General features: G+C 40.8%; 1 protein-coding gene across 4 annotated transcripts; it reads left to right on the forward strand.

Moving 5' to 3' along the window:
- Positions 1 to 570: 570 nt before the first annotated feature.
- Positions 571 to 27,019, forward strand: LOC135501138 (uncharacterized). Of its 4 annotated transcripts, none has more exons than XM_064792989.1 (18): positions 571 to 1,061; positions 4,864 to 4,998; positions 10,965 to 11,234; positions 11,550 to 12,838; positions 13,183 to 13,215; positions 15,721 to 16,726; positions 17,309 to 17,505; positions 17,857 to 18,048; positions 18,657 to 18,876; positions 19,228 to 19,376; positions 21,202 to 21,393; positions 21,594 to 21,976; positions 22,280 to 22,606; positions 22,732 to 22,881; positions 23,070 to 24,302; positions 24,527 to 24,682; positions 24,897 to 24,990; positions 25,637 to 27,019. In XM_064792989.1, the coding sequence occupies exons 2-18, from the start codon at positions 4,926 to 4,928 to the stop codon at positions 25,784 to 25,786; spliced, it is 6,114 nt and encodes a 2,037-aa protein (XP_064649059.1). In that variant the 5' UTR covers positions 571 to 1,061; positions 4,864 to 4,925; the 3' UTR covers positions 25,787 to 27,019. The 4 variants fall into 4 exon arrangements, with proteins under 4 accessions (XP_064649059.1, XP_064649058.1, XP_064649061.1 ...); XM_064792988.1 differs by lacking the exon at positions 571 to 1,061 and adding an exon at positions 3,267 to 3,460; XM_064792990.1 differs by lacking the exon at positions 571 to 1,061 and adding an exon at positions 3,899 to 3,958.
- Positions 27,020 to 27,916: the final 897 nt, after the last annotated feature.

Genomic DNA, 27,916 nt, shown 5'->3' on the forward strand with positions numbered 1-27,916 from the left:
TCTCAGGACGTGAGGTAGATATGTCTGCTTGCCTCGTGGCTTCTTCTCTTTGACATTGTCTATGAAAAAGATAATTCTGAATGTCTAATAAGTAATATGATTGCCTCTCAGGTCCTGTGAAGAGGAGGGGGGCAGCCAGTAAAATCGTGGGCTGTGAGAATTGCGAAGGGGTTGTGTCTAGTATCACCACAACAACGTTGATATGATCACTCGTCGTTTCAGCCGGCATGACTTGGGACATCCAGTGACGCAGCAAAAAGTAGCGACGGTACAGCCAGAAGTAGCAACAAGAAGCTTTACCCTGATCTCACTCATGATAACTGCAAGAAAAAACAAGTGACCTGCCGAAGATCACTGATGGCCAAATGAATCTTTCTATGTAGATTTTACAACCCTGGAAAGCACATCTTCTTTGACACTTCCCGAAAATGCAGTGAATATTATTTCCCATGCAAATGATCATCAGCTAGGGAAATCTGGTGGTAGCAACTAAAACTGATGTCATCGCCATTTCGTTCACTTTCCTTGCTATCCCCTGAAATTACTTTTTAATTGGACGATTATGAAAAACTTATTGAATTTCGTAACACTGAGAAAAACAATTATTTCCCCTGCCTAACACAAGTTTTAATGATGTGATTTAAGGTTGAACCTGGTTAAGCCAAGCTTATCCCCCTACAACATGAAACTCGGAACAGAAGTTCAGACCATATGGTATTCATTGCTAATGAGGTTTAGTCTCGTGGTTTGTCATTTCATTTCTCTGCTAGGGTCAATGTTTCCAGACACTTTATGTGAGCCGCAATGAATTGAAAGGTCAGAGGGTATTTTCAATTCTGTCATAACTCATACTCAGTGATGGATTACGGTACAATATTTTTCTAAAGTGGGTAAAATTTGCTTGGCAAACCATCGACATTCATTGAGGCATGAGTTCTAGACTAGATTCTGGCCTTGTAAGTTGCAAGCTCTGAATTCTGAATTTGTTGTATTTTTTGTTCTCTTTTTTAGGATAGTGTGTAAATTACAGTAAAAGTCCCAATCAAGCTTTGGATTGAAAGGTATGCACTGAATTGGAATTTATCTCCCCAATCAAAACGATCTATGCAAGTGTTCTTCCCAAAAAAGCACCCCCTTTTTAGCTCACCTTTCAGGGGAGCGTATATGATACCGTGCCTGGCCACTTCATTCATTTTCTCACAGATTTTACACCCAAGTTTTAAACTGTGAATGACCCCCCTTCTCCGTGGAAATTGGAACACGCAAAAAGTGTCCAGTGACTGTTCACATGTGAACTTGTGGCATTGTTTCAAATGTCACCATTGCTTGTTCACTTGTAAAACCAATAGGAATAAAAACTGCACTAGTCTAGAATAGAACTGAACAGTCTATGGATATAGATCCTTAAGTGTCTCGGGACATGTACTTATTAGTATTTGGCAAAGACCAACAACTTCATATCAAATCAAATTCTTGGCCTATATCTTGAGAGGATTAGGATGTTGTTTTTGAGAACCAAATATTATTTACTCCTCCATGTCCTACCTAAAGAGTACAAGGCACTCGGCTTTGTATGTGCTATCTCAGAGATGATCTGCAATTTTGAATGAACGCCATGCCCAACTTGTTTTCAGTGATTTAAGAGCTTTCATTTTCATTGACTCTCACATTCTGTAGTCATATCGATAATGCACGTTGTCAGAACTGAATGGCAGAACTGAGACACATACTGGTCTTGTTGACATTCATATAAAAGGAGGACAAACCTATCATTTTACCGTCGAAGTGCATTCAGGAAGAGTTTGCACCCCTTGACTTTTTCTAGGCACTGGTAATCTATCCCAGTTGTGAGTTAGGTAGTCCTCCTTGTGCTTTGAGGATTTGTAGCGGTTACATGAAAGGGTTTTATCAGTATTATCAAGCTGTAAGTTGTCAAGGCCTGCAGTGAAGGATTGTTTGATCTTTGGAATTTTCATAACCAATAAATTTTAATTGACCACTTCAAAAAAGCTATGCGAAAGGTTGCACCGGTCAGTAATTGCCCGAAGACGTACTGGTGGTAATCAAAATCACAACCTACCGCACAACCGCAAAAACGTTGGTCTAGCAAAAGCATTATGATTTTTGCTTTCAATCAATACTAATGCCAATTTAATTGGGGATATTTTCTAATGCCTGATTACCCAAAACATAATATAAAGCTTTATCATTATAGTATTACAGTTATTTTGTAAACTTATGATTATTTGTATTCAAGCGCCTAATCGGGTAATGTGTGGACTTTCTAAACATGCTGAGACGTTTTGACAATTGAGAGGTACGAGTGAAGTCAGTTGTGGACTGTTTTCTTAATGATTTTCCTTTAAACGGTGGTCACTTTTACATGAGACACTTCCCAATCCAGGCCTTATTTCAGTGTGTCAAGATAGGAGATACTTTCTGTTTTTGAACCTGTGGTAATACATGTATTGAAGATACTACATGTATAGTGAGTGAATGAGAGATTCTAGAGGTGAGTTTCTCTACTCTGGTTCTTAATGATTTCTAAGTTTCCCTGGTTTGTTCTGAGGGGATCATCGTGCAGTTCATGTAAATCATGATTTTGGTTGGCTGGATATCCCTGGTTGAGATTTGGAGGATTGAATCTCTCTTAGCAAAAACCTCTGTTTTTAGCAACTCAACTCTGTAGTGAGCTTTTAATCTCACAAAGGATTCTTTGTACCGGTAAACGCAAGATTCACATGAAATGATCCAATAAATTGAATAAGTAATAAGCGATGAATCAAATCATCTCCTTTGTGATAACTTGTAGATGATGACTGTGACTTCATAAGGATAACTCAGCTCGATTGTGGCACTGTGTGGGAAGAAGCGGTGACCTTTGTGACTTGGTGATTGTTACATGAATGAACTTAGATAATTCGTCTATCACAAAATTAGCTGCGTGTTGTGATGCACGGATTTAAAACATTGACTCTATATTGTCGTCAGTCAAATTTTAATCTCACATTAAATTGATAGTCCCTGGGTTGAAATCAATGAACAGAACAGCCCCCGAGATGAAAGGAATTGCTCGCCTTCGTACACAAATTAGCACAACAAACAACAAAGTCCACACTGGTCCCTCATGTCACAATGACGGCACAATCTGACAAAGGCTGATCAATGGTCTATATAACTTGAATTCAATAACAGCATTTCTTTGCTCTATTTCTCATACAGGCTTTATAGCAGGCATAGGCGTGAGTTTTAATTGTGAAAGACTTTTGAAAAACTGGTTTAAAAGTTTGTCTTGTTTTTCTGTGAATTTTCTATGCGATAGTGCAAGGAAACGTCCCCAACGAATTGTCATTACTTTTGGATATTTAGTTATCTTGATAGTGAGACAGGCTGTGGATTAACAAAAGTTCTGACATCTATCAGAGAGTCATTTATTCAAGTGAGGATACTCTAAAATAAGGTTGGTATAATCTATTCAAACTCAAAGACTGACAGTTCGCTTACAATGTACATGTACACATGAGAGACCATCATCTCATGGTCTTCTGTTATAAGGCCGCCTGCACTGTGATATCAAACAAAATATGCTGTCCTTAACTCTAAAATTGTGACCATGGACGAACTAGTCAGCACTCCACGGTCAAGAAGCCAATGTTTGCCCTATCCTAGCATGCACCAGCATGTTATTACCAGTCCTGTTGTTCTGGTTGTCGCCACACTTGCACTAAAGCTATAAAGTGGACACAAACTCTATGGTCCACAACAATTAATCAATACGGCTCAAATATTGTAGTAATGATCGGAACTAGCGTAGCTGAATTATTGGTGTATAGGTCTTGCAAGTGGCAATTGATTCTGAAATGTGTCAGTGTATTTGTGATGATTATTGAATTGTGCAGGACATGTAACTTTCATGTTTTGGGATTCTGTGCTGTTTCTCTTTTCTCGTTGAGATGAGGTAAGGAAATGCTGCAAATATCTGCTGGGAATTGTTGCACCCTATGATCCTCGAATCCTCCATGCTTTCTATTTTATTGGGTGAAGTTTTGCTCTGCATTTCCATCCATTCATGGTGTCTTTCGGATGAAAAAGTGCAATTGGCTTCCATGTTGGTCAGGATTTTAAGATGCCTTGTATTTGCATCAATCAATGCTTTTGCTGTGACATTGACAATTCTACATATATGAGCTCAGTTTGATTATTCAATTTCCTGTCCTCTCGGTGGTCTCTCAACCTTGACAGACTGGTCATCCATAATGTGCAATGCTTTCAAATCACATATATCACAAATCATAAACTAACACATCTCAACTTGTATTGAAAGTTGTATATGCTATTCATACGCTATCATGGAATTATTACCTTCTTTTGAAATGAACCAATATTGTAGAGTCGAGGTGGCATTAGAGCATTGGCCAAAGAGCAGCGACTTGTCCAGGGTTGACACACTATGACAGTTTGTCACGCTATCGACTTTGACAGGTATTATTGAATTATATGCAGTGATTTTCATCACTCTTGTGGGCTTATTCTATTCAATGGCAATATCACAGGGTATCTTTCTAGACATGTTGCTTTAAACTTGCATCCTTGATCAGCCTAAATTTGTTCTGTTGAGAACAAGAAGTAGGGACTGGAGACTTCGTTCTTTTGGTCCTATTGAAGTTGCCTGGCCAAAATCCAAAGGCTTGTTGTCACATTTAAACTGGTGTTACCCTTCTTCTTTCTTCAGGCTCCAGTGATGCATAATGGAGCTGACCCACAGCTCTGGGTGAACAAGAAACAAGATGTCTCTCTTCTACAGTTACATGTACAATGATTACGATGACCTTGACCTAATACTCCCATCACTTCTCTCTTCAGGTTGTGGTGAATCAGAATGGAGCGGACCCCCACCACTGACTAAGTGAACCAGCAGTCTAAAGATGTCTCGCTTCCAGTATGACAACGACTTTGAGTTGGACCAGGATGGGATCCTCAGGGAGAAGAAGGATGGAGGTGAGAGGAAAACCAGGCTCAAAGGAAAGACCAATGACCACTTATAATATTCATCATGCCTTAAAGTTGGGACCCTGTTCTTTTCCATTAAGCTGTTGACATTAAAACTTTGTGGTCTTGTATGGCTGCAGGCTTGATGATTGGTGTGACATGTTCAACTACATTATGATGAATTCCTACTGGGCAATTTGGCAGAAATCTGGTTACCTTGATTCGTGAAAAGACACCCAGGTGGCAGTATGGTTGTGCGAAAGGCTCAACACAAGAAAGAACCACTGGGGTCTAAATGATATGCTGTGATGTGCGATTCGCCAAGAGTTTGGGTTTCCCATGATTTTAAATTACAGGATAGAGCTATCCCTGCCAGCAGAACATAGCCCCTTTAACACTAGGCTATCGGAGAGTATTCATTGTGACTGCGAGGCACAGGAAGTAATTTCAATCGCATTATTATTCTCGTCTCTCTCAAAGAATTTCAAATCATCTCATGTTCTCTTGACCAGATATGAGATTTGTTCCTCTGAGTCAGATGAGACTCCGCCTGCGTGCACCATCTCGTAATCGAGTGAGGAGCTTCGAGGGCAAGTTACACCCTGTGTTACCTGTTTTGCCTTGTTTTCAAGTAACCCTCTCTGTGTAACTCTTGTGGTGCCACCTGTCCTTTGTTTGAGATGAACTTTTGCCAAACTTGTGTTCTTTCCAGTAATCCTATCCGTGATTGTGTTTTATGAATTTCTACCTTTTACTAACTGGCATATTTGAAGGAATGACCAAAACTGTTAAATAGCCCTCCCCTCCGAAGAATCAGCATCCTATAAACCATGTAATCTCTCTGAGTCAGTTCGACATTAAGGCCATAGGAATGAAAGTATTAGAATACCGTCCTGATGATCCAGAAAATTGATGAGGCTTTTTTTCATTATTCATTATTCATTATTTTTTTGAAAATGTAATAACCAAGCAAAATGTCCGAGTAGTTTGTAAAGATAATGTATTTTATTGAAAGTATTAAAGCACATATGAAAGATAATATATTTTCAGACATGTCAGGGTAATATTTGCCATGCTGCAGCACGGACGGTTTATACGAGAGTACAACAGTGCTAACAAAAAAGACAAATTGTTGATATTGTCCCACATTGACCACTTGATTTAGAGTCCTCTCTTCCTAATAGGGTCCTTCTGGCAATCATCACATTGAGGGTACACATCATCATCATCATCCACTCCCTCCAGGTTTTCACCACAAAAGATACAGATTGGTTCATAACCACATGAGTAGTACAATTTTTTAATATGTTCTCCACAGTCAAGATCTTTTATGTACACATCTAGGCCCTTGGGCAGATTGATGTCGCCTGAAAAATGATATAAAATACATGTCAAGATGGCATTTGTATTTGTACCACACCAACAAGATCTGTGCTGGAATCCCCTTTTACATTCTCCGTCAATGCAAGAGTCGTGCCTGCAACACCTTCCTTCAGAGTGTATTTTCTGCAGTTCTTCAATGAAGACAGTTTGAACTGTGAATGTTTTTGATCCATAATATCTTGAACAAGTTCACCATAGCTGTACGACGCATACTTGTCAATGGCAAGAAACCGCCACACTTCTTTCACTTCATTCCCCACCAAGATTCGGACTGCCACCTGAGAAGTTGTTGCCATGGCTGCTGAAAGTGAAAGAAGAAGGTATTAACAAGCCTCCTGGCTAGAATTCATGCATGTGACGTGTGGGGACTGTAGGCCTACGGTAGCTCTCCTACAGTACAGCATGAGTAGGCATGGTAGGTACGTATACAAACATAGATGAGTAGTGCATGTACGAACGCAATGCATGCATGGTATGCAGAAGAATCTGACATGCACGTGGTCCTTTCAGTTCGCGCCTTCAACTGCGCATGTGCATCAGCAGCACATTTTACACATCTGAATCAATGCGACACAGGCCGTGAAAGTATCTCAAAATATCAGTAGCAATATGGGCCATCTGATCACAACAAACATCTGAGCGAAACTATGACAGTCTGATAGCTTGATTGCCATCGAGAGTTGTTGGTTACATGGATGTTTTCAGTTAAAAAACTCACCTTTTGCGTGTGAATGCGAAAGATTTCACAGATTTTACCGGGCGGCCATGATGGTTAACGCAGACAAACGAGCTGTTACGAGGACGGTGATTGGAGGATCGCTTCGCGCCAAAACAGGCTTCGTAGATCTTCGGAATCGTTCGGGTTCGCGCTTGTTTGACAACCACGATCGTGTCTCTTTTTGAATAGATGTGCTAGAAACACTTTTAAACCAAAAATCAAGTTTGTGTTCTCATTTTTGGGGGAAATAATGAAAATTTTCGGCGGCGGCTTTGGGGGCATGCGGGCGGTGGACGGTAATCTAATACTTTCATTCCTAAGGCCTAACTTCTGGGCGGCAGCACTCTTATAAGAAAGATCTACATGTAGTTCCTGATTGAATCACAAGGGGAAAATAAATCTTGAATGGGTCTTACTCAAATCACCTATTGGCACCCTGCCAATGTTTGTCATCGTTATATATACTTTCCTTTTAGAGTGATTTTAACACTATACGTAAAGTACCCTGCAGACGACAGGGAATTTTTATCACAGCGACCGTTCTTGAATTTCTGTGAAGTTTTTTTCAGAAGTTTGAGAAGTGGATGGCTTCTGTAAACTGTTGCAAAAGAGCCCAGAGTAAATGTAAATAGACACCAATTCCAAGGCCCCACAATGTCCTAGTTGCAGCAGTGAATTGTATGGACAGAGATTAGGTACTTGAGAAACAAGAAAACTATCCCCCCCCCCCCTGTAATGATTAATGAGTACCTGTGAATTGGTCCCATTCAAAACTAATAAGCCTGAAACAATCCCCCTCGAAAACACACTGGGCAGAGCCACCCAAAACTGAAAACATCCATGACCAAACCAAGGTGATTACTGTGCCAATTGTGTACAAGCTGTGAGGCGAGCAAACATGCATGGGCCCGGGAGATTGTTTTATTCGCTATAGGCCTATAGATTTGTTTGAAAGGACTATGTACGGATTAACTGTGGGAATGCTATAGGATTTCTGTCGGTCTTGAAACAGGTAGGAATTCTCATATTGTGATTTTAAGCGAAATTGTCCAACATCAACAAGCCGCTCAGCGCCCTCCCCCTCCCCCTTCGATCGTGTCTTATGCATTTACGTGGTCTGCATCACAGGTTAACACCATCAATGATCTAGACTCAACTCTTTTCATCAGTGAATATGAAGTTTTTCAGACAAAAATTTGTCACTGTCCCATGACTCACACAATTAATGATAGTTTATTAACACAATGATAGGATTCCTGATATCAATAATTAGTTCTTGCTGACGTATATTATTATAGATTATCTGGTCAGTTCCAATAAAATTATGTAGGCCGTAAACCACTAACATGGTTAAATCACTTCAAATCACGTTCATTGGCCTAAATATTGAATATCACACAAACATTTTATATTGGGATTCTTAATTGGCACAACAGTCATGTGTCATTATGCCACTTGCTCATTTGATAAGAATTTATAGGAACCTAACGGGCAATTAACCAGAATACAGCATTCTGTGTACCGTAGGTTGTCGTGGGATATTTCTCAAGTTTTGTTACATCAGTTGGAAATACATGAATGAGGTAATAGTTTATTTGAAAGTTTCAGTGGATTCCCAGCTTCTGTTTTGTCAAAAATATATAGTGAACTTTATGTGGCTAGTTATTCCAACAGCATTCGCTAACTGCTGTTGCGGATATTGCAGGATACAAACTGTGAGTGTAGGCTGTGTCATATTTTCCTGTTAATTAGCCATTGAATGTATTGTGGATAGTAAGCAATTACTAGGCTTATAATTGGTCTAATTGGCTTGATAAGTCTAGACGGATAGACAATGATAAGTTCGTTTAATGCATTGTCACTGTATCAATATTCTATGCTTTGGACTCCCCGCTCCAGTTGGTATTGTTGGATGGTCGTGAAGACAAGACAGCTAGTTGAAAGGCTGCATGGAACCAGAGGAAACAATCTTGATGTAATTTCTATGAGGGATTAAGAACGAGGTTGTTCGTCAACAAACTCCCAAAGTCCTGTTCATACTTCGAGAAAAAAGTTTTGAAAACCAGCTCCAAATATTATGATCAAATGTCAGTATGGCAAAATAAATAACCATAAAATGAATTTATAAACTATGACAAATTATGGTGGCCCTGCTTGTAGCTGTCAGTCGTTCCTTGGTTTTCATTTGTCAAATTTGTTAGAAGTCACCGCTGAGCTATCGTGTATTTTCCGACTGACTAATTATGCATAATGTACCGCACACAATTCGGTCAGGATTTCAAACCTCAAATAGAATCACAAAAGTATTTTTTTTCTCTCGGTGTATTGGAACAATCAAAATCATTTTGCAGTTCAGCTGAGCCTGAATTTCACAAAACCACAGGAATATTTCAGCGCCTAATCCGCGCTAATCTTGCCAACTTTTCTATACACCCAACTTACGGACTGCCACCTTCAGTTCTACATTTTAAGTTCTATTTTCATGAAACAACAATATTTTCTCGATTTAATGGACACGGTTCTGGTATAGACAGAGCGATCAGCCTCAATCCACCTTAATATTTTGCTAAAAACCTTTTAAAAACAAATGTTCTGTGAAAGGTGCCTGTTATTAGCATAAACGTAGAACTATAAGAAGGGTAGGTCATTCTGTCTTTGGCCTTCCCTGAGCCAGCCCTGCAGCCGATGTGGAATTTTGTTCTCAAATTTGTGGTGGATTATACTGGAAGGAGTTATGACAATTTGTTAGATTTTTGAGTCAAAAAGTTTCAATTTTGTGTTCTAATTGATTCCTGTCATTCTACTCCGTTCTTTTCATTACAAGCAGTCTGATTGGTATCTTTCATCAGCTTTGTAAGTGCTTTCCTAGAGGAACCATCCTTTGGAGGATCGCCAAGCATAAAAAGGCTTGTTGGAACAGAAAGGTCTTATTTCAAATATTAGTTAAAACCTGTGTACTCTGCTTAAAGCCCTGTTTAAAAATATGTTGTGGATTAATGTCAAATTATGAAGGTTATTGGCATCAACAACTTTTTATGATCAGATTGGCTTGGTGGAGGTGGAATTAAAGCGGCACAGAATTAAACAAAACATTTTTAATTTCAGTGTTTTGTGCTTCATCATCAGATCTGATTTTGCTTTCCACCAGTTTTTCAGTCCCAATTTTGGCTGAATGGGATCACTTGAAAAAATTGCATCCTCCTCGCAATCTTCTGAAAGATTTCTCTTGTGAAGTTCTACAATAACTCCATATACAACCTGTCGTAGTTAACAACATGGATTAAAACTTAAAGTTTAAAAACATTTGAAGTGGCTTGTAATCACAGATTTTCATATTATCTTCGTCCGGTTTCCTCTTGAAAAGCCCGATCTTTCTTAGTATTTCCCTTTTAATCTAAAACATATTTTGTTGTTTGTCTCTAAACCCTCAAATCTATTCCTTAAGCCACTAACGTGCCTCTCAAAATCAAGTACCGTTATGATTTTTAAACTCCTTTCGTTTATGCTAACCGCCATAAGTTGTAAGCATTCGTTTGTCCCTTTTTATGGTATGGTAACATTGAATAGTAATCAGAAACCAGGGCCTAATACGTCAAAGAACAATTTTCATTGGTTCGCTGTAGTAAAAAAATACTGACTGATCCTTCTGATAGGCTGGTGTGTTGGGTGAATTTTACATAAATGCATGTTTTGTCAGTGAGATATAAACCAAATTGAAGGTTGGACGATCTTGATGAAATTGAGATTGTGGTTTTTGAGATTTTTGTGACGACTGAGAAACATACTGTTTTTAGTGTTACACTGGTTTAAAAATCTCAAAATATTTACGCTGAGAGACTTTTTTGCTGAAGAAGTTTGATCTTTTATCTTCCAGGAATAGTTCTCGATGATAATGGCATCCTCCGTGACGACAATGACCTCCCTCTAACTCCCCCGCCAACACAAGCAGACTCTGGTATCGAGGCGAACCGCCAGTCGCAAGAAGGCAAGCTTTCGGACCCATTCTATTCCAAGCCGTACGTCAACGATCATCGTGGTCTCTCTCTTGACTCACACCCGCCTGATGAGAAGAGTTTGAACATCAGTGATTTCGATGCTTCCATAAAGGAGGATTTATCCTATATTGGAGAGATTCAAGGAGGAGGTAAGTTGGAGTCACTGTGGTTGAGTTGCTCGGAATTTCTGCTTGCAGTCGGGAGGCCCTTGGTTCGAACCCCACAGTCGGTGTAAGACTCATGGCAGGTCTCTTTGTCTAACTAGCGATTGCCTTATCCATGTATATCAGAAATGCTCAGGATGTAGCACAGATTGAGCAGGTCATCTGAGTTCTACTGAACCGGCTGGAAGGCTTCAGGAAGAGGTTATTGTGTAACTGATAACCTCTACCTTAGCTGATATCAGGATATAACCCCCAAATCATACCCAACTCAATTTATAATTGGTCTTCTTCTTCTTATAGGATCAAGTCGTGGCAGTTCACAACCTCCTTCTCAGGCCAATAATACTCAAGAGGACGACATCGATAAGTTAGACGTACCGAACGGCAGCAGTTCACAATCACAGGAGACCTTAAACTACAACTGGGATAAAAAGAGAATCTCTTTGGGTAGTGTTTTGACAAATTTTGACGATGATTACCCTGTGCCGAATAATACTCAAGAATTGGCAACTCAGGATCAGACCCCAGAAGATGACATCAAAGAACCCGATGTTTTAAGCCTTGACGTTGAGGTGCCTGATTTTCCTGGGCAGGGTACGGACTTTGTTGACCAGGCAGCGGAGAGATTACGTGTCTTCTTTGATGAGGAGAAGCCTCAGGGTGTTGTGTCTGCTCAGCCAAAACCAGTTCGAGGATCCCCAGCAGTTCGAGGATCGCCAACAGTTAGGGGATCGCCAACAGTTCAAGGATTGCCAGCAGTTCGGGGATCGCCATCAGTTGGAAGATCACCCAACGGAGAAAACAATCAAAATACAAAGAAAATGGCGTATGATCAAAATGGTGCAAATGGTTACAGTGCGAACAGTCACAGCCGCGACACGATGGATTACGGGTTAGATGAGGTAGATAATCCACGAGGGGCTGAAGGGTATGATCCCGACTTTGAAGAAGGGAGTGATGGGGCTCATGAGGTACCTGATAACGTCCCAGAGACTGGGCGCTACAGTAGCCAAGGGGAAGACATGACACGACCAATGCTGCGTGGTACCATGGAATCAGGCTTCGTGGGTAGTATGGAGATGCTGAACACCTCTACAGAGGATGCATCACATTCGGAACCGACGTATGAACTCACGGCCAGCCATGAAGATTATGACCGTGACGCTGACATCTCTGAGGAACAGGTCACACATCCGCTCTCTGAGGTCAGTTTCTCCCGCTCGCCCTTTCAAGGTGAGCATGATAATACCAACTCAAGTGAACTTCAGCTGCAAAGTGACATTCAGGCTCACCTTGACCTTCAACTCGAGCATGACCTTCAGAGTGACCTTGATAATCAAGACGGAATTGAAGGCGAACCGCCAATTCCAAGTATATATTTAGTGGGGGATCAGGGTGATAGTGATGACCAGTACCAGTTCAAAGAAGTCGATGCGAAATCTGAGACGAATACTATCGATATGTCAGAGGAAGTCCAAGACATGGATGATATACTCAACGAGGAGATGCCAGTTTTTACCGGAGCCTCGATTCCGTTTACGGAGAGCCAGGATGATCCCACGTCACAGGAGAAGGATAAAACTGATCAGGTGAGTGTATGAAAGGTGCTGAAGTCGAAGGTCATTTGGTCAGTGAGGTTTTGATGAAACCAAAAAACTACTGCCACATAAGAGGATGTTGCAATGTTTGAAGAACCTTTATCTCTCCTCTTTTTCTTTCTACCTCTTTCTTGCATACACAATCATCTTCAAAAGACTTATCAAATTTAACATGCTGCCCACTTGACCTCTTCCAAGTCACAGCGCACATTCAAGGGAACCTGTGTGATATTATAAACTTTTGCAGACTTTACCTGTTTTTCTAGTCGATGAAAACATTTGTGTATAATACTGATTAGTCTCTTCTAATCTCTTCTCTTCTCTTTCGATTAAAGTCTGATCTGTCTTGTTTGTTTGATGATGACTACGTAAGTTGTGTTAGCAATGTTGATCACATGTTTGGGCTACAATGTTTGCTTGTTCCCTCGGGCTTGTACGGTATTCCTTTCATATCCAAAAGATTGTGTGCAATGGGCTATCCATGGTCAGGAACCTTGTGTTTGCAGGCTACACCTATTTTCCTGCCTGCGTTTCCTTGGTCAACTAGTTTTAATCATCATGCATCTCCTCTGTTGCTCTCTGTGATGATATTATTCCCAGAGACTGCCCAAGCTTGCATCACCCAAGAACACCCTGTACATGTACCAGTATGTTTTGTTTTTGTACTTTAAAAGGACCCAGGGCTACCTCAGCTTTTACTTCTTTCACTATTTGTTTACTCACTGGCCACAACTGTTCAGTCGGTTACCGGTACTTAGTGATTTCATCTCGGCATGTACTTGATAACCACATACAACGGAGGTCTTCCATATGCCAAAAATGTCTAAAAATAGTTCCAAATATGACCACTTCAGTAGTTTTCGGTCATATCGGGAGACTTAGTACAAATACTTGCTAAAACAGGCCCCAAATATACTTCAATTATTGGGCATATAATATGTCTAGTGAACCATGATATTGCTAACCTATTTACAAAAAAATCAAGAGGAGGCTCTAAAAGTAAAATGTGAGGTTGAGCTAGGCCTATGAATTTTCGAATGCTAGGTTGTCCTAGGCCTATGAATTTACAGACGGATTGTACATTTTATACAACATTCTGTATGTAAAAATCCTCTTTTGTCTTTACTGTTTTTATATCCGTAGTTGATCCATTGAGGTATTTGTGGATTAAGGTGTTTATGGGGCCATCTCTAGGTCAAAACAATGAAATGGTCAACTCCTTTGGGATTCTCGAAATATGTTGTTTACTAGAAGAATTAGCCCAATAAATTCTTATGTGTTTTATCTTGAAATAATAGACCTCAAGGTTTGGCTCAAGACAAGTATTGTATGCTAATTTTGTGTCACAACAGAATATAATCGGATATAATTTCCTCTACCTCTGTATGGCTTCCTAGGTGTTATTTATCTTTAAAGTTGAAAAAAAAATAATACGCTTGCATGTGTTGCTTTATCTATGGTTTGCACATCATGGCATATCCCTGTTCAAAAACTTGTCTTTTATAAAGCTTTTTGCCTCGGGCAAGCTGCTATTGTTAGCTAGATATGAAAATAGCAACCTGGGTTGTTTGGAAATGGTACTCAAAAAACATCTGGCAGACCACGAGTACCTTGGGGCCAGCGAAATACAGATTATATGATCAGATAGTACACTGATACTTTAGCTCGGGCATATTTTCATTTGAATTGATACTGTCCTTTGAAAATTGATATTATTTGCAAAAGACTTGTGCTGAAAACATTTTATAGCTGGCTTTGACAATAGTGTATCCCAAATTGCTGCAAGCTTCTATTCACCGACTTCGTCAATGGGACATGAAAGTGTTAAAAATAGTCTTTTATGGAGGATTTCCACACTAATTTGTGTCGATATGAAATTTCTTTCTGTCATAGAATAAAGTGTTCTGCATGGTGATAGTGATTTATTGGTTATTGAACATTGAACTATAGTGACAGATGCATGCAGATGGATTTGCTGTGCGTGAGAGTTAAGCCTTGTGACAGTGGTTTTGTGCATTCAGATTTCTTGGGGACAGGATCTTGATGGGATGCTGATGATGGGTTGTGCAAAGTAGGTGCGTGGACAGTTCTCAATTTTGGATCTTGTTTTGAACAGGCCGTGCTTTAGATTTGAAAGGATGGTCCTCCAATTTTAGTACTTATCAAATCAGCTTCAGTTGCTGTAGTCTGCATTCATATCAGTTTGGAATCAGGTGGTATTGAGCTTGGTTCTAACATGTACAGGAATAATGGTTCTGGACAACCAATTTGACAAATGTGTTAAGAAAGTGATGGAACTTGAATTGTCACACATTTGTCGGCCTCCTTTGACCTATCTCTGTTACCTATCCCATGTATTTGCATATCTTATATGTATTCATTGCGGTCTCGAGTTTGACATCATGGAACTGCACTGGCCAAAATTTATTCAGTCATTCCTTCTTACAAATAGATAATCATATATATCCATTCTTTGAATACAAAGCAGGGTTCATCAAGTTAAGGCCTGTATATATTACCCATTCGAGATTATACACACATAATATAGGATTAAAGACCACATAGGCCTTTTACTGTATGACGGACATGGTGTGGTGACCACAACACACTTAGGCATAGTCATACTATAAACATACTCAAATCGTTGGTTGTAATTTTTCGAGTGGTTCCTTGCTGTTGTTCTAGCAAGTGTATTGAAACTGAAAGGAAGCGTTTCTGGAATATGTCAATGTTTCTCCTAAAATCACATTTGAATTCTGCATTATTTTGATATCGAATTAGGATACAGAAGAATCTTGGTTTGGCCAAACAGGCTGTGTGACAGTGCTTCCCCTCATATAATTCTGATTGACTCCTCTACTCTTCTCTTCCAGCCTGCTAGTGACATCCCACATTCCCTGATTGAGTTTGAAGCGCTGGAGGTTCAGATGCGCATCGCCTCTCAGATGGAGAAAATGCACGAACAGGATGAAGACGTCTTTGGGGAATTCTTACAAAAAACTGAACAAAGTGAATCAAATCAGACCCTGACTGAACATGAGGATGCCAGGAGTCAGCGGAGTTCTGGTGGAACGGGGACACCAATTTTCCACACGGGAGATTCCTTGCAGTTTGACACTTTAGACTCATCTATGCTCAATGATACGTACAGAACAGGGAGTCCACGATCTGGGAAACACAGTGGTGGGAGTACTGGACCCGGAACTGGTAATGCTACACCAAGTAAAATACCAGGCCTGAAACGTGGGTCCCCAGCCCATACACCAAGAAAGACTTCTCGTAATTCTACACCGCAGGGTTCACGCAGTGGTACCCCAACTAGGACTAGGATACCTTCCCCTGGTCCCAGTGGAGGTAGGCCAAGGAACCCACCGACTAGTTCGGAAGTATCAAAATCCATTAAGAAAAAAGGCCTGGTGCCTGCAGATGTTGAGAAACAAAACTATAAGATTCGCAAGGAGTTGAATAAAGAAAAAAGGCGACAACAGCCTGTCCGTCCGGAATACACAGTGCCAAATTTGAACTTAGCTGACACGGCTTCACTGGATGAATTCAGTGCCGATTCTGATGCTGAGAAAACGAAAGAGGATCTCAAAACAAGGCTCCGTACGGAGAATCGGAAGCGCTCGCAACAGGGAGAGGTGATCGAACAGTTACAGCACAATTATGATCGTCTTTTGACAAAGTACGCCCTTGCGGAGGTCACCATAGATCAGCTCAGGCTCGGGGCGAAGATGAATCTCTATTCTGATTCGCCGACGCCAATGCAGGCATCCATGATGAGTTTGCCGGGAGCATCACAGATGCAGACGATCAACATGGCAACCAAGAATCAAGGATTGAGGGCGAGGATTGCCTCTGCTGACTTTGTTGCTACTGGTAAGTTCTTATTTCAATACTCAATATAAAAAACAGTTATAACCCGAGACCTCCTGATTATGCATATTTGAGTGTATTTTGAGTGTACGAACGATGAAAAATATTTGACTGCAGCTTTGCTATTCCAAGGTTATCTTCACTTGTATGTGTATAGCCTATAATGGCATTGCAACATACAATTTTGATACATCGTGCATAAAATGCTTTTGGCATGTTTATGTTGGAAGTGTGTGCCAATGCTTTGTCAATACCCTAGGATTATTCTCTGTCATGGAATATCAAATTGTTTGTCAAAGGTTTATGGGGAATGGCTTGAATGGAGGTCAAAGCAGATCAAGTTTCTCGCAGTTGACTTAAGGTGAAGATCACCATCACAATCAAAGTATTCATACCCCCAAAGCTCTACCTCCCCTGTTGTGAGTCTCAATTCTCCAAACTGTGCTCTCAAATCAGGAAATGATTTCTGCCAACACGTTTGATATGACATATATGGTGCAGTAATTCGAAGTTGAGCCAGTCACGAGGCATTCAAACCCACCCCTTTTCAAATCTTTGATAAAATTTCTCATCTGTATTTTCCAGGAAGTCGTCCCACCTCTCAGCCCAGCTATGGTGTCTCCTACAGCAACCAGTACACTCCCCTCAGCTTCCAGGATGGAGACTTTGAGGAGCCAGCACAGTTTATTGGTGACCCGGCCGATATCAGCGACATGGAAGCAACCACTGGGGAATCGCTCAAAGTCGGGCTGTTGTTCCAGGCGAAGAGTCTGGGGGATCAGGTAAGATTGTAATGTCAATTCAGTGGTGCAATGTCTGACTCCAATTCTACAGAAGCATTATCTGATTAATAAAATATTGGGTGATCAGTATGCATTATTTTCAATTAGATTACTTGAGTCACTGGTAAGTTAATCATTTACATCCCTTTTGGGTTATAACTCTGAATGAACCATCTGTCGACATCTGGTCAGATTACTTGCATATTCCCAATGGGGTAGCCTCATCCAAATAAGTACATCATAGTGTGATCCTGGCTAGCTTTTGCTGTACCAAGTCCCAGACTCCTTGCATATGAAATATTATGTCCCCGAAAAATGTCAGACTAATGGTAACTTCTTTATCTCCTCCAGATTGAGTCTTTCCAAATGTTACTGGAGGAAGATGAGTTATCCGTCGAGGAGCAAGAGCGTGTCTTTGAGAAGATTAGGATGGATTATGATAAGCTGCAGGTGGATTACCAGCAGGCCAAGGACGACAGCGTCTTGATGAAGCAGCACAACCTCATTGATGACGGAAGTGGAGAACCTTTTGATAATGAGCGGGTAAGCATTTGGAATGAAAAAAAAAAATTTGTGAAGTAGGTCACATACATGATCTGATTGGTTTCAACAAAATGAATTGATTGAGAAACTTGCTTGATTTGAATTCCCACAACACTCCTTATACTTATACAATCTGCTGAATTTGTTTTTAACAAAAGTATTCATGAACCATCGATAGGATAATAATGGAGTAAATTGGTTGAAAAATTGTGTTCTTGGTGTTGACGCTTAACTGCATAAGTCCACCCATCCTGTTATAACTCTCATAATAGATGTTCAGGACCTCAGGGAGCCTGTCAATCGAAAGGTGTGTCCTGCTTGGCTGTCCGCCCCTTTCCAAATAAAGCTCTCAACAGTAGCTTTAGCTGTTATTCCAACTGTGACTCTGAGTCTGAAAGCACAGATATATCTTAGTGTCTAAGGTGTTCAGCTCTATTTGAATATACACGGTTGCAAATATGGTAAATGCCTCGCTCTTTGCTTGATACTATAAAGACAGAACTAAGTATTCTTAATCTCTTAATTTATGATTTCAAGGGTATCCTCAGCTTCTTCATTTGCTAGAAGATGATTTACTGCGATTACCAAATTTTGTTATCCTTTTTCAGCTAATTGAGGGTGAACTGTTCCGTCTTGGTATGAAGTTGGATAACCTTCACGGCAAGGTTGAGGACAACCTAAAGCTTGCCAAGCGACGTACCCCATTCCAGGATTTAGCCCGACCCCTGTCGCAATTGAAGAAGGGGTCGCGTGGAAGTGGTTTGAATCTTCCTGACTTCGCGTCCCTTGGGAGGAGGGGGAGAGGAGTGGATACATCATCTTCACCAGGTAGGTGGCGTTACTGTCCTCAAGTGTTGACAGATGGCATGGCGTTAAGACTTGTCTCTCATCTGTGTGACTAGGGTCCAATACCTTATGGTGGCAGAGTTTAGGCACAAGCTGTCACGACTGCAGGTTTTCTCTCAAAGCTCTGGTTATCTTCATATCAAAATGCCTCCCCCAAAGCAAAGCAGAATGTGACTGGTTAATGTTCATGTTCAAAGACTTATCTTGATATCTTTCCCATAACTTGGTACCATGCTTAAGCCCAAAATTGCGATCCCCAAAGGAGACTTCTGGGATCCATGTGATTAGAAACTGATATCTCGTTCGATTCTGAGATTTTACTGTTTCTTTCAGTAATGGAAGACATCCAGGATGAAGACCTCACGAATCCAAAATGGCAGAAACTGCAGAGGGATTACGGAAGTTTGCTGGGTCTTTACGATCGACTGAAGAAGTTACCCAAGACGCCTGAGAGGGACAAGGATGTCGATGCGCTCATGAAGGTAATACTTTGTTTGTTTTGACCTTAGAGGAAGCATTGTGCGTGTGACTCTATGCTCAGTATCTTCATTTGTCATAGAGGTTGAATTTAAAGTAGTTTCAGGTTGTTTTTGAGAAAGGCTGTTTACATGTACGCCTACATGTACTGCAGTGCCATCTGTATTTTGGTTGGAGAGTTGCATCATCTAGCATAACAATCATGGCACAGGTTATAGAGACAACATTTGAAGTCAGTACAAGACTACACTACCAACTTGGGACAGAATTTAATCCAGTTTTATGGGTAAACTACTGCACACATATCATTCGACGTATACGCTCATAGACTTCAGATTATAAACAGGTGATTATAATATTCTGCAATATGTAATAGCAAATTATGTAACTGCATAAACCTAACTTTAGAAAGTTCACATGTAGACACTTTTGTCTCCAGATTTTAAACTCTGTAAGTTTACAGTCAACTTGATAGATTTGAAATTTGAATTTGATATGATGTTGAAACTTAGCCCTGGAATTAAGTATCAAGCCTTAAGGTCTGCTTATCTTTCTGAGATAATTCCATGTTTTGGCAGTTACTGCTGGCCGCTTCAACCTTGCCCCAGGGGTTATTGCATCTAATCAGCAATGCTTTTATGCAGAAATCTGAATAAAGGTATGAGGTTTGATGTGCTGTTGTTCGTCTGATAAGATTTATTAGGAATTGAAAATCAGATTTTTTCGGAACCATTTTGGAGGTTTCTGTGGTTGTTTGTATCTTGCTCTTCCCATGGACTCTGCTCTTGTCAGATGGGTTGGTATAAAGGACTCTGTCTCAGTAAGTTATAACATTGCCTTTTGAAGGTCAGCTTTTGTTGGCTGGGCTGTCAGGGTTGCCTTCAATACTCTTTGGCACATTTATCGAGAATTTCTAAAAAGGAATCCAGATAAAGCTATCTGAAATATGTATGAAATAAAGTCTTACATAAGTTAATGCCTTTCCCCACAGATTTAGCTAAATCTATAAACTTATTGCAAACTTACCGACAGGCTCAAGCAAGTAGGCATAGAAGCCTTCTATTTGTGCTTTATTTAATATACACTAGCCTTGGGCTATCAGTAGGCCTATGCACATATTCAGTGGACTCTAACTTGACTGTAGATCGGTAGGCGGAACAAGACAACTAGGACAAGTCAAATTTGGGATTTATAATTCTTTCATGTATGTAAGCTGACTGATCATTTCACCTCAGATTCTTCAGCCCTGCGCATGCATGGCTGGAGATGAAGATGCAAACAACTGATTTCCTCAGTAAAGTATTTCTTGCCAGAGTTTGTGGTACCTGCCTTTAAGTACAATTATGTTCATACCTGTATATCTATAACAGCCATGCACCTTTGAGGACCATCTCAATGTAAGTTTTTATCTTCAACACTGTCACACACTGTCATACAAGTTAATATACATCTCACTTATATTGTAAATTTCATTCAATTTATTGCATCCAATGAATTCATCAAGCTATTCTTTTTGTATCACATCACTCTGTACATCGATATGCTTCTAAAATGTTGTTCATTGATGTTTTCGAAAACTTCCGTTACCGTAAAGCCAAACAGGTCAAGAAATCACCCCATTGAGTTGCAAATTTAATGTCACATCAAAGTGTATTAAAATTACTATAATACTCATTAAATGAACTCTACTATGATTGATTGAAGTTTCCCATGCAGGTACAATGACAGGATTACTATGGCATTATGTATAAACGTACAACCTGTGCGCTCCTGATAACAACACTCAGCTCTAATCTCACCGCTAACCCATTGTATCTATTCTACTTATAGAAACTCCGCCACCTTTACAACCAAGCGCCTGATCCAAGTTTATTGAACGGCCTACCATCGCCGGAGAATGAGGGTGTCGATGGTGTTGACAGTGAGAATGATTTGCAGACATTGTTGACCAAGTCGGAGTCGACTATTTACCCGAAAGACACGTACAGGAGTCATGAGAGTATTCCGACTCATAGACGTGATGTAAGTTTTACATTTTATCAATACCAGTACTCTCAGCCAACTATATGTCATCACTATCTTTAGTCGTAGCAGCTCACTGTGGAGAGAAACTGGTAGTAAAAGTGTTTTAAAGGCATTGAAATGTTAGTTTTTATTCTCTTCTTTATCTGTCAGCACATGGCTTAAAACCAATTTCTGTATTGCTTACTTGTATATTACAGGAGACAACTCCAGAGATAGAGATCCCCACCCAAAATCTCGTCCGGGGTGAGCAGCTATATCCACCAAAACAACAGTATCCACCAAAGCAACAATTCAAACAAAACCAACAGCAATTCAAACAAATCAAGACCAGCCCAGAAAACTCCGGCCCTGAATCGCAGAGCTCAGGGAACAAAAGATCGCAAGCAAAGAATGCAAGACAAGGACCTGGGTCGCATAGTGTCACAAGTTTCCCCGATAGCTATAATTCGAATCAGCATGAATCCAAGGTTCACCCGAACTATGTGAGGCCAGGGGATACCGACAGCGGGTTTATAGGTTCTGAAAGCAGTAGAAAATCAGCCCAGCAGCAGTCTATTCATAAACAGAGGGAACAGCAAAGGTAGGGATATAGTTCAATGGGTGAAGAAAATTCAGCAATAGGTGTGTCTTGTTTGAAAACCTAGAAATATATGTTTCACCAGGTCTTTTTGCAAGTATGTCCAGAGGATTCATGTGCCAGCACCATTTTAGGTAAAAAAAGCACGCAGGAACAGTTTGAATTACACTCCAGCTATCTTGTGTTTACACACAGCTCCAAGAACAAATGTCAAGTTGAAGTTGGGAATGAAATAGTTGCCCCCAGAACAGTTGTGAAAAAAGGAGGTACATGTAATAAAATAACTTATTTTCTTCCGCATTCCAGGTTGAATGACCCCAAGACTAAACTAGGCAGCTACCCTGAGGATACTGTTGCATCCTCCATCCCTCCCTACATCCCTCGGGCAGGACCCCCGCAGCAGCAGTGGACCGACAGTGAGCTCTCCTCCGCCCCCATCGACCGCAGGAGCCGCCAACCCCCCAGCCGCAACACCAAGCGGTCTATGTCATCATTGACCTCAGATGCAGGAACTCGACAGCGCACTAGGTCATCAAAACGGGGAGAGAGTCCACATCAGAAGCGGACGACACCAAAACAAGTGAAAGAGAGTGCTACTGAATCGGAACTTGAGACAGCACGATCTGTGAAAAGGTAAGGACAGGAATTCTGGCCAGGAGATCATGAGTTTCGTTTGAGGTGTTTTAGAATAGAACTTGATACCTCACTGTTGACATGGTAACATGATGTTTTCATCTGATTCCTTTCCTCTGTTCTAGTGAGAAGATACGGCAGCTAGAGGATACTGTGACTCAGATGAAAGAGGAGTTACAGAGACAGAAACAGCAGCCTGTCCAGCCTCAAGCTCAACACTGGCAGATGGCGCAGCATCCATATCCTTGGTCAAATATGTACCGGCAGAACCAAACGTAAGTCATTGATGACGATATTTCTGGTAGCAGCAGTTGATTAGTTCACTCATCAGGCTATATGGGATGCTCGTAACTCAAACGCCTTTTCATGAAGCAGGCACTCAGATTAGATACATGCCTTGCTTGTTTGCTGGCAAATACATGCACATGTACGCCAATCTCATTCATTGTATGTCTAATTTCAGTGCACCACAAGAGATGCAGTCTAGTGCCTACCCAGGTATATATCCTGGCTACCCTAACGCCCACACTGAAATGAACCGTCCAAAATCATTCTGGCAGGACCAGGACCAGTACTCTGAGAAGGAGACTCACCGATCATCGTACGAAGAGTCGGATGTGCCTACGATATCGGAAGCAAAAGAACGCCATCGGCCAAGGAGACGGCACTCATTTTCGGAATTGGATAAACCACGCCATAGAGGAACGAGAGAGGACCTTGCGCGCCCTGCTCAACAAAAGTATATAACATCTGAATCTGCCAAGCGTGCAGAGTTGCGCAACTTCCATCCTAGGGAGCGAGACTTTGACTATTTAAAACGACCGAAATATGCTTCAGATGAGGTGGTCATCAGTAAACCGGGTAGACCTGTGCGCGTGTTTGCATCTCCTAAGGATTATTCGAGGTCACAGGAACGGGCGGAGTTAGACGATGCCCGGAATCGGCAGATTTCTGAATATTTGTCACAAAAGGATCGACAGAGAGAAAGACAGGAGCAGGAGTATGGTGGGCAGGGGCGCCAACAGAGAGACTTTGACCGACGCGATGCCTCGCCGTCAAGGCGGTTGCCGGTCACAGACAATGACACTGTCGATTATGGTTACGGAGAAAAGTACACTACGCAGGCTCCAGAGGCAGAGAATCATTATCATTACTTGAGTGACCTTGATCATGATAAGGAGAGGATTGATCGAATGGTATTCGAAGCGCAAAAACGTGTCCAAAAGCAGGAAAAGCGACGCATTGAGAAAGAGAAAAAGGGGAAGAAGAAGCTTCCACAGTCAACAGAACAAGTGATTGCACCTGGGGTCATTGCTAGAACCTTGAAGTCACCTTGTCCTGCTTGTTGGGGCGAGGGCCAGCAGACGCATACAGAGATACAGTACCAGTCACCACCGCAGATGTACGGATACGCACCATCGCCTGTGATGGGACAGCCAGCGTATGCTCCATCGCCTGTGATGGGGCAGCCAGCCTATGCTGCATCACCAGTCATGGGGCAGCCCGCCTATGCTGCATCACCTGTAATGGGCCAGTCTGCTCCTGCGTACGCCCAGCCTGGTCCTGTCATGTTCACACAACAGATCAGTCCACCACAAGTCTCCTACATCCAGCCAGCATATGGAGCAGCAGTTAATGTGCCTTATGCCCAACAGGTGGCACCAGCTCAGATGACCAGTACACCTGCACATGCACAGTAAGTATTATAAAGCTATTCTTGGTTTAAGAGTGCAATTCTGTGTTGTATGAATGAGACTATGTCATGTAGGTTTACTAAGAGAAAATCCTGGCAAACCATACTGTGACATGGGGCAACCTCTCTTCGCTGCAATCCCCGGTTAAAAACAGTTCTTTTGAATTCATAAAGAGAAAGCTGTGTGTCAAATGATATCTATTCATATTCTGAATTTCTTCTTTCAGACCGGCTGAAGAAAAGGACACAAGCCCAATACTAAAAGTGCCCCTCAGAGTCTACACAAGTGACAACAATGTCAAATACTACGTACGGGAATACAGTGATGGCAGGTCCACGCCCACTAGGGGGCGCTCCAACGAGAAATCTTCCTCACTCAGAAGGTACGTAGATGGTGTTCCTCTCATTGGAGACATTTACATCAAATTGTACATTACTGGTAGCATTTTTGCATGCAGCCTATCAATGGTGTGGGGCTTGCCGCCTGTCTGTTTAGATTACGTCTGTGTGATTTCGTAAATTTTTTTGTTTTGTCTTGTATTTGAAACATTACTGCTTTATACAATATTCACTGATCAACCTCTCCATCTTCCACAGAAGCAACAGCCTACCTCGCAAGCCACGCAAAAAATTAGTGCCACTTTTCACGGACGACGAGAGTATAGGGTTAACGACTGACCGAGATGACCATGTAAGTAGGATTTGTCGAGGGACCCCAGTGGTGATAAAAGGCATTGTGTACAAACGCTGAACATCACCAGGCCTTGCAAACCTACTCCACTTTAGTATAGGTATAAATTGAATTATTACAACTTTAAAATAACTAACAAGGGTTGAGGGTGCATAGGTGTAGAAGTTAGCTGTCAGACTTATGTTTTATTTGAATACTTTGGCTGGGTTTGCCATGGTTGCACTAGCCTAGGTGTCACTGTTCCTTTTAAGAAAATGTAAACATTCCTTTGGCTACTGAAGTACGGGGGGTACCTCATATCATATGCTTGCTAGCTCTGACAGCCACATTAGTGAAGCTACATAAAACTGGTTCTGGTTGTGCATTGGTTAAAAACCTGGTCTGGATGCACATGGGTCAAAGAAGCACTGAGTAAAGCTTGTAGGCCATGTAGAGCTGCCACATAGAGTTTTGCCAATGTGCTCAAACAATAAATATTCTGTCATTGATCAGTCCATGTGATATCGGCATATGAAGATGTAATGTGAAATGAAATTTTTGACGGGATTTTATTTTCACGGATTTCGCGAAAAATGTTTATATTTTGATTAAATTGAGATGAGTACAGGTGACATTTCTTTTTCATATTATCTTTCTGTAATTTCAGCATCGCCATAAGACGGACCCTCGCTTCAAAAACAGCCTCAGTGATGCTGTGAAAGCTGCTGCTCAACTGCAAAAGTTATCCAAGAAAATGCGGAACGATGTGAAAAATGATTTAAAACGATCAATTCGTTCCAATCAGGAATGGACATAAAAACTTTTGTACAAATATTTCGTGATAACAGATGTGTAGGATGGCTCATGGGTATTCAACAGAAAACAAATCATGACCAGACTGTAAACAGTTGAAGAAAGTTTCAACTGTTCTGTGGCAGGCACTCTCACTCTGTCCCACCTTGATATCTGTGCCTGTCTTCTGGATTGGGCTACAGGGTTGAGTTGTGTAATGCAATGATTCATCTGTGCATTGTGGATAGAAATAAGCTTGTAAACTATTCTGATTCAACTGAGCATAAAGAGTAGAGGAGGTCATTTATATTAAGAGCTGAATGTACAAGTGTTTGGAAATGTGCTATACATGTCGATATTACGAATTGTTTGAATTTAAGGCAGCATTATACTAAAAATATGATCAAGAGAACAATGAACTTCAAAGGCACAAGCTGCATATCAACAATAGGTATCATCAAGCGTAGATTGAGAGAAATCTAAGTTTGCTATCATGAATGGTATCAGTATATGGTATGGTATAGCTAATGGTGTATTATATCAGTTTAATGCAAAATCACCAAAATGCCAAAATCCTGAATAAGGAGTTTGTATCAACAATCCAAAGATACTTCTTAATACCCTGGCATTTTTCCAGTTGGTACATGTATGTAACATCAAGAAATTATCAGAAAGAACTAGCCATCCAGGTCTTTATGCAATTATTATCCGTCCGTAGAGTAGAATTTGAACCAATCATGTGATCTGGATGTGCTGGTTCGTACAGGGTGTATCAAAATGCATCCAAAGGCCCAGTTTTGACCTCGGTGTTGAAAGGTTATGTAGATATTAGATTTCTAGTTGATTTTTCGAAATTTTTCTGAATGAGTAAGTATTTAGCATAATCTTTTTTAAGTAGTGTTATCATACAGAATGGTATATGTATCTGTATAGGCAATACATTTGAATGTAAATGTGGCAGCATTGCACATAGTTTGATGCAAAATAGAAACATATGGTTATGATCAAATTGAAATATCTCTTACTTATACCAAGAACAGATTTTCCTTCTTTTTCTGTTCTGGCTTCTGTACATGTAGGTTATTTAGAAACTTTACCAAGACCACTATTGTTGGATCTGTTGTGAGAGAGAAATTTTCGATCGTGATTTGATCTTGTCACAGATTTTACAATGTAAATAGCAGTTTTGTTAATTGGCATCATTTATACAACAATTTGTACATTTATTGTATATTTTAGAACGATGAAAATAATTTGATAAATTATTTATAAGAACTTTTTGTTGCTGTGTCAGTTTCCATCTAAAGACGTCAGCGAGTTGGGAATGGCCTTGATGCGGTTTGAATTTATTGAGACATTCTATCTGTGGCAAGGTTGTGACCATCATCAAGATTACATCGACATTGACGCAGGAGCCCTATATCCATTAGGAAATGCCTTGATGCAGTCCCAAGTCCTGACACATTCTCTGTCTATGGCAAGGTTGCGACTGTCTTCAAGATTACATCAACATTGACACAGGAGCCCTATATCCATTAGGAAATGCCTTGATGCAGTCCCAAGTCCTGACACATTCTCTGTCTCTGGCAAGGTTGTGACTGTCTTCAAGATTACATCAACATTGACACAGGAGCCCTATATCCATGAGGAAATGCCTTGATGCAGTCCAAAGTCCTGAGACATTATCTGTCTTTGGCAAGGTTGTGACTGTCTTCAAGATTACATTGACATTGACGCAGGAGCCCTATATCCATTAGGAAATGCCTTGATGCAGGCCCAAGTCCTGAGACAGTATCTATCGAATGCAAGGTTGTGACTGTCTTCTCGAGCATCTCCACATTGACCCTATAGACCAATATCCTTTAGGGAATGCCTTGATGCTGTCTCAAGTCCTGAGACATTATCTGTCTTTGGCAAGGTTGTGACTGTCTTCACGAGCACTTCCACATTGGCCCTATAGACCCATATCCTTTAGGGAACGCCTTGATGGTGTTCAAAGTTTGCCGTCATCAAGAGCACACTGACATTGACACCAGCCCCATGTCCATTTAGGATGAAAACTGATAAGCAACAAGAAATGTTTTGCAATGCTAACTAAGTATATTTAAGCAGTCTTTACACAGTAAATTAAATCAACAGTCGTTATAATAACTAC

Source organism: Lineus longissimus, chromosome 17 (genome assembly GCF_910592395.1).
Source record: "Lineus longissimus chromosome 17, tnLinLong1.2, whole genome shotgun sequence".
NCBI classification, from domain to species: domain Eukaryota; kingdom Metazoa; phylum Nemertea; class Pilidiophora; order Heteronemertea; family Lineidae; genus Lineus; species Lineus longissimus.

What these genes read in the sequence shown, in the direction of transcription:
- LOC135501138 (XM_064792989.1), top strand. Translation starts at nt 4,926, where the DNA reads ATGTCTCGCTTCCAGTATGACAACGACTTTGAGTTGGACCAGGATGGG. An exon ending in GGATACATCATCTTCACCAG is followed by an intron (nt 18,877 to 19,227) that starts GTAGGTGGCGTT and finishes TGTTTCTTTCAG; the next exon opens with TAATGGAAGACATCCAGGAT. An exon ending in AGTACACCTGCACATGCACA is followed by an intron (nt 24,303 to 24,526) that starts GTAAGTATTATA and finishes TTCTTCTTTCAG; the next exon opens with ACCGGCTGAAGAAAAGGACA.